The sequence below is a fragment of the Penaeus vannamei genome, chromosome 39, assembly GCF_042767895.1.
Source record: "Penaeus vannamei isolate JL-2024 chromosome 39, ASM4276789v1, whole genome shotgun sequence".
Classification (NCBI taxonomy): Eukaryota; Metazoa; Arthropoda; class Malacostraca; order Decapoda; family Penaeidae; genus Penaeus; species Penaeus vannamei.
In genome coordinates this window covers 19,630,455-19,637,954 of record NC_091587.1, presented here as the reverse complement: position 1 = coordinate 19,637,954, position 7,500 = coordinate 19,630,455, and the positions used below count along the sequence as shown (strand labels likewise).

At 38.9% G+C, this 7,500-nt stretch overlaps 2 protein-coding genes across 2 annotated transcripts in view; both read right to left on the bottom strand.

The window, feature by feature from the left end:
• The window catches only part of LOC138860010 (uncharacterized), a 19,307-nt gene extending 17,180 nt beyond the window's left edge, over positions 1–2,127 (bottom strand). The window contains exon 1 of the mRNA XM_070116731.1: positions 2,020–2,127. Within this exon, the coding sequence (XP_069972832.1) occupies positions 2,020–2,124 (105 nt within the window). The 5' untranslated portion in view covers positions 2,125–2,127. The remainder of the gene's footprint in view (positions 1–2,019) is intronic.
• Positions 2,128–3,807: 1,680 nt separating this feature from the next.
• LOC113829508 (mucin-2) overlaps positions 3,808–7,500 on the bottom strand; it is a 6,457-nt gene continuing 2,764 nt past the window's right edge. The window contains exons 4-7 of the mRNA XM_070116717.1: positions 5,888–7,500; positions 5,296–5,392; positions 4,389–4,511; positions 3,808–3,956 (exon numbers count right to left, since the gene is read on the bottom strand). The exon at positions 5,888–7,500 is cut by the window's right edge and continues 1,723 nt beyond it. Of these exons, the coding sequence (XP_069972818.1) occupies positions 3,917–3,956; positions 4,389–4,511; positions 5,296–5,392; positions 5,888–7,500 (1,873 nt within the window). The 3' untranslated portion in view covers positions 3,808–3,916. The remainder of the gene's footprint in view (positions 3,957–4,388; positions 4,512–5,295; positions 5,393–5,887) is intronic.

Genomic DNA, 7,500 nt, shown 5'->3' with positions numbered 1-7,500 from the left:
CGGTTTCATATCGTGATAGGAAATATGACGACAAATTAACGACAGAGTCCGTGAGCGAAAATTTACACCAAGCGCTACGCGAGCAAAGATTATTCAATTTATTGCGGAGGGATCTCTGATGACGTTTGCTTTCAAGGGAAGACCTACGCGCTGCAATGGCTAAAAGATCGTCAACAAATTGAGCGGGAGTGACCTCTCTAAGCAATCTAAGAGACACGAACTTTAAAAAACGCATCATCGACATCTAATTTAGCGCAACGAATGCTATCATATAAACGGTGACACACAATCAGAAAAAGGAATGCCTAATCTATTTTTTTGTGTACACATGATTGTGTTTGTGCTTGTGTTCACACATACACACACACACACACACACACACACACACACACACACACACACACACACACACACACACACATATATATATATATATATACATATATATATATATATATATATATATATATATATATATATATATATATGTATATATATTTATATATGTATGTATATATACATGTAGACAGATAGATGTATGTATATATATATATATATATATATATATATATATATATATATATATATATATATATATATATATAGAGAGAGAGAGAGAGAGAGAGAGAGAGAGAGAGAGAGAGAGAGAGAGAGATAGATAGATAGATAGATAGATAGATAGATAGATAGACAGATAGATGTGGGTGTATATATATATATATATATTATATATATATACATATATATATATATATATATATACATATATATATATATATATATATGTGTGTGTGTGTGTGTGTGTGTGAGTGTGTGTGTGTGTGTGTGTGTCGTGTGTGTTTGTGTTTGTGTGTGTTTGTGAGAGTGTGTGTGTGTTTGTGTTTGTGTGTGTGTGTGTTTGTGTGTGTGTGTGTGTTGTGTGTATACACACTTATACAGTATATATATATATATATATATATATATATATATATATATATATATATATATATATATGTATATATATATGTATACATATATGTATATATATATATATATATATATATATATATATATATATATATATATATATATATATATATATGTATATTATGTGTGTGTGTCCTTAATGTATAGGAACACACACATATATCTAAAACTTCACAAAACGAACGTTGACGCACACACGCATATAAGAACACATCTAGAGTAAAAAGTGCGTATGCACTCTGAAGCGGAGACAAGCGCGAAGGCACAGAGTTAGTTTGCTCATACCTATTGAATTTATTATTCAAACAATGTATACACATATGCACACACACACAGATACACACACAATTGCATGCCCCCACCCCCATAAACGTATAAACACATGAACTTATAAACATACACGAAAACACACACAAACTTTTCTTATCGTCCTCCACCTTGCATCAGACACAACATGGAAGATACACTTGAAAAGGGGTACACAGTATGTAGTCTTCCAAACCATACGTAAATAGAAATTCTGTGGATCTGACCAGGGGAACGTCTGGAGAAAAATGTAATGTGATGAATGCGATGCGGTGGATGTTGGCAAAGAGCGGAAAGGAGGCGACTCATGAAATTAGAGCCTGAGTTGATTTTGTTATATATGTTGATTGCCTACCAATTCAAAGACTCCATGAATGCGCGACAGAAGTGAAGACACCATGTTGCACACTATATTTTTTCGTGCAAACCGGAGATAAAAAAAGAACCGTAATTCCCACATTGGTAATATGACATACATTCACACAGGGACAATATTCCTCTATAAACAAAGGAATAAAGCAAACATATTCAAGCGCACGACTGTGTAAGTAATTAAACAATATAAACAAAGGCACGTAAACGGACACACGTACAAATAAACCACCAACTTAAAATAGTTAACGAGGGTGTACACACACAAACTCAGTCATCACAACATGCAAAAAGACACACACACAAACATTTGCAAACAAACAAAAACAAAAACAGCAATCAGACGCATGCAACCCCTCCCCCCTCGCTCACCTGCCTGTCCAGCGGACGGAGCGCACCTCGCCAATTCAGCGGCTTTCCGCTCACTAAACGATCCTCGCCCAGTCGCTTCTTCCTCCCCTCCAGCGGCCGCCTCATGAACGCCGCCCGAACGCCATGAACCAGACTCTTCGGGGATCAGGAACCAAGGCGTCTGATGTAAAATTATTTCATCTGCTCAGCGGGACCCGGGTTCTAAATCCCGCTGTTCTTTTATCACACATGTTAAAATGTGGATGATCTATTTTTCCCTTCAACTTGAGCCACCTTCCATAAGCATGTTTTATGGCTATCTATCTTTATACAGTCTTTAGTCTCATGGTCGCTTGTCATGGTCCTGCTTCACGGTCACCAATATCATTGTCCCTTTTCACGAGCATCTTGAGTGTAATTAGTAGCTCTAACGATGTTGTTGATTTCCTGGTTCCATGAGGTAATTATGTGGACTTATCAACTATGCCATGGAGTAGCAAGATCTCACTTCATGGCAGACCGTGTACAACCGCTCCCTGCGTGTTTGGCGTTAAACATTTCTTAAAAGCCTGGTCTAAGGTCATCTCATATGCAAGGACTTACACACAGCTCACACGCAAAGCAAAAAGCCCTCTTTTCATTCACTTTTTTTCTTTTTCCTTTTATCTCAGTCATCGCTCATTTTCTTTCTTTCCTCTTCCCTTTAATATCATTTTATCATTAGTATTTTTATTTATTTATTGGTTTAAAGAAGTAACCCTCTGCTGTAGGGTTTGCAATAGATGCATGTCTGCATAACTTTTTGTTGATAATAGATTATGTTTTTATGTATTCTAAGCTTGTGAAGTCTTGGATATTTTTCAAACGCATTTACATTTTCTTTATTTTCTACTCGCCATAAATATCGCGTATTTTTTGCTCTTTAGTCGGAAATTTGCATGGAAGTAAAAATGAATATACTGGAAATATGCTCAACGTGCAAGACTGTTTTAACTCTCATTCGTGAGTTAATCATTTTGGTTTGATAGAGAAACAACTTTTAAATTTTTGTTTTATTTTTCAGATCCCGTGAAATCAAGAATATATGCGTCCTCTTTAACGACAAGATGCTCGTGCTGACACTTGCTTCAGGCGAAGGCGGATCGGAAGCATCCTGCTCTCAGACGGACGGCGAGGAACCTCTGATGGGCGTTTCACTTCTCTTAACAGTTCCATTAAAAAGTATATATATATATATATATATATATATATATATATATATATATATATATATATATATATATATATATATACATACATATACACACACACATACATATGTATATATATATGTATACTTCCATATGGATACATAGATAGAAAGATAGATGGATTAATAGACAGATGTGCAGTAATGGTATGAATGAAAATGAATATCTTCACGACGCAAGAAATGCATTTGACCGGTTTCGATTACATCCTGAGAAATGCAGACATAATTGACCGAGTTCAAAGACGTCATTTGCCCTGTGAAGATATTCATTCTCATTCATATATTTTCTGCATTTGTCGCAATGAACACGTTTCAGATAGGTAGATAGTTAGATAAGGAAATATGAACATGGTTATAGAAGTAAATATATGTGTATATATATATATATACATATATATACATACATATATATATATATATATATATATATATATATATATATATATATATATATATATATATATACATATGTGTGTGTGTGTATGTGTGTATGTATACATACACACACACACACACACACACACACACACACACATATATATATATATATAAATATATATATATATATATATATATATATATATATATATTTATGTATATATATATTACTAATCTCAAAAGTTGTTGTCAAAAGTTCCTCTCTTTTTGCAGTGAATCTCTGCTGCCTTAACCCCTGCTGACGAATGGGCTTCGCTCGCAGGCATACCTGGAAGATAGATGCGGGTAAGGGATACAAGAACAATTAGATATTGAAGCGAATGGCGAACTTAAAAAGAGAAAGTACTTTTGGATGACATCGACTAATGCTCCTCTCAGATGGACACACACACGCACACACACTCACACATACATCCATACATACAGTGTGCGTCAACGTTCGTATTATGAATTTACATTTTTTAGATATATGTGTGTTCCTATACATATAGACACACACATATTATATATATATATATATATATATATATATATATATATATATATATATATATATATATATATACATATACAATATAAGTGTGCACACACACACACACAAACGCACATACACACACACAGTGCTATAAATCCATCGCGAACGCTGACTGGTCATTTTATTTCCAACGGGAATTTCAACGAGCAGCCAAATCGCACTCACAGCTTGTCCTTATCGCAATCGTCATCGTTCCAGAGGAAGTCCTTGCTCTCCCTCAGCTCGACGCAGTCCTCGCCGCCGCTCCACAGGAAGGGCTTGTGGTTGTTGGGCTCCCCGCTGGAGTACCTGCGGGTGGTGGGGGTGGGGGAAAGGAGAATGGAAATTAAACATACCATTAGCCTCGTTCTAGGAAGGGACAAACTGGCAACTCACCGCGGGCTCTCGGGCGTTGAAGGCAGCAGATTTCAGTAAAAGAGTAATGAAGATATTTTGCATATCTTTTAAGCGTCCAAACACACAATATGCAGACACAGTATCAAGAGTGAATAGAATAAAAAAGCGAATCAGACCTCAAAGGCCACAGGTGAGTTTCCAGTTTATCCATTACTGAGATTTAAAATCTATTACTATCATGCATGATCATGATAAGAAAGATAATGAAAATATGATGATAATGATAGGAATAGTAATGATAATGATAATATTGATAATAATGATAGTAATGGCAACATTGATTTTAATGATAATGATGACAACAATAATAAAAGATAGTAATGATAGGAATGATAATAATTGATAATAATGGATATGGTGTATAATAGTTATGATTGTGACAACAATGCTGGTAATAATGACGAAAGTTTGTATGATAATAATAATGAAGATAATAGTAATGGTAATAATAATAATGGTAATAATAATGATAGTTAAGATGATAATAATTGTAATGGGCCTAATGATGATAATGATGATAATCAATGATAACAACAAATAATCATGATAATCTTACACTTAGAACGGGTGTATGTGGGCATCTTTAGTGCCAGCTCTTTGAACGGGTGTAAATGGTTATCTGTAATGTCAGCACTTACAGTAGGTGTAAGTGGGCATCCGTGCTGTCAGGACTTACTTGGTGAAGACCGGGCTGGTGTTGTCTGAGACCCACACGAAGACCCCCTCCTTGTTCCTGTCGTTGAGGCCAATCCAGGTGTCCTCCGTGGTCAGGCCTGCGGGAGGAGGGGGGGGGGGTTGGAAGATGTTTATATGAGGAGGAATCATTTCAGTGGAAAGGATATGATTGACGCTTTTCGACCATGCTTCGGTAGCATTATATTCTTCTGGCTGGGATACATAATGCCGGGAATGCAACATCGAAATGCGCTTTGCAATGTAAAGTATGTATCTTTTTTTCTTTCTTTTTTTACGAAGATAGAGCATTCACAGCACATGGATGGCGAGAGTCATTTTGCTTGTTGATAATTATATGTTGTTGATAATAATAATGGCAGAACTATGAAAATAATTCTAAAATGATGATGAAGGTCCTAATGATGATAATAATACTATCAAAAGCAATACTAATAATAGTAATGCAACTGCCATAACTACCACTACCGCCACGAGCAATTGGAAATAACGATAGTGACAAAACGACTTTGATATGATAAAGACAACAAGAAGTGGCAAAGAAGGACAAAGGGCAGCGGTGCCATGATCCTCACCCTTGACGAAGCTCCACTCCTCTTCCGACGTGATCTTGACCAAGGATCCGCCGCTGTTCTCGCAGTAGGACTTCCCCTCCGGCCACGTGCCCCTCTCGCTGCTCAGGTGGTAGCACGACCTGTCGTACATGGCCCATCCGTCAGGGCACGAGAGGGCGGTGGTAGTCGGAGGCAGGGTCGTAGTGGTAGTTGGGGTGGTTGTAGGAGGTCTAGTGGTCGTAGGTGTTGTAGTGGTTGTTGGAGGTCTGGAGGACGTATTAGGTCTGGTGGTTGTAGGTCTAGCGGTCGTTGGCGGTTCGGTAGTCGTCTCGGGTGGCGTCGTCTGCAGGTTAGCACCATGGCCGTCCTTGCCGCTGTTGTCCCCGCAATCCGGAAGCGTCGTGGTCTCAGCGGGCACGACTTCAGTGGTCGCTGTCTGGGGGTTGATTTCAGTTGCCGGGGCAGGGGTCGTTGAGGGGCCGGCGCTGTGCTCCGTTGGGGAGGGCGAGGTGGGAATGCTAGTTCCAGTTGGAATGGTGGTTTCAGTTGAAATGAAGTCGCCTGTGTGGATTCCAGTTGGAATGGTGGTTTCAGTTGAAATGAAGTCGCTTGTGTGGATTCCAGTTGGAATGGTGGTTTCAGTTGAAATGAAGTCGCTTGTGTGGATTCCAGTCGGAATGGTGGTTTCAGTTGAAATGAAGTCGCCTGTGTGGATTCCAGTCGGAATGGTGGTTTCAGTTGAAATGAAGTCGCCTGTGTGGATTCCAGTCGGAATGGTGGTTTCAGTTGAAATGAAGTCGCTTGTGTGGATTCCAGTCGGAATGGTGGTTTCAGTTGAAATGAAGTCGCCTGTGTGGATTCCAGTCGGAATGGTGGTTTCAGTTGAAATGAAGTCGCCTGTGTGGATTCCAGTCGGAATGGTGGTTTCAGTTGAAATGAAGTCGCCTGTGTGGATTCCAGTTGGAATGGTGGTTTCAGTTGAAATGAAGTCGCCTGTGTGGATTCCAGTCGGAATGGTGGTTTCAGTTGAAGTGAAGTCGCCTGTGTGGATTCCAGTCGGAATGGTGGTTTCAGTTGAAATGAAGTCGCCTGTGTGGATTCCAGTCGGAATGGTGGTTTCAGTTGAAATGAAGTCGCCTGTGTGGATTCCAGTCGGAATGGTGGTTTCAGTTGAAATGAAGTCGCCTGTGTGGATTCCAGTCGGAATGGTGGTTTCAGTTGAAATGAAGTCGCCTGTGTGGATTCCAGTTGGAATGGTGGTTTCAGTTGAAATGAAGTCGCTTGTGTGGATTCCAGTTGGAATGGTGGTTTCAGTTGAAATGAAGTCGCTTGTGTGGATTCCAGTTGGAATGGTGGTTTCAGTTGAAATGAAGTCGCTTGTGTGGATTCCAGTTGGAATGGTGGTTTCAGTTGAAATGAAGTCGCTTGTGTGGATTCCAGTCGGAATGGTGGTTTCAGTTGAAATGAAGTCGCTTGTGTGGATTCCAGTTGGAATGGTGGTTTCAGTTGAAATGAAGTCGCTTGTGTGGATTCCAGTCGGAATGGTGGTTTCAGTTGAAATGAAGTCGCCTGTGTGGATTCCAGTCGGAATGGTGGTTTCAGTTGAAATGAAGTCGCCTGTGTGGATTCCAGTC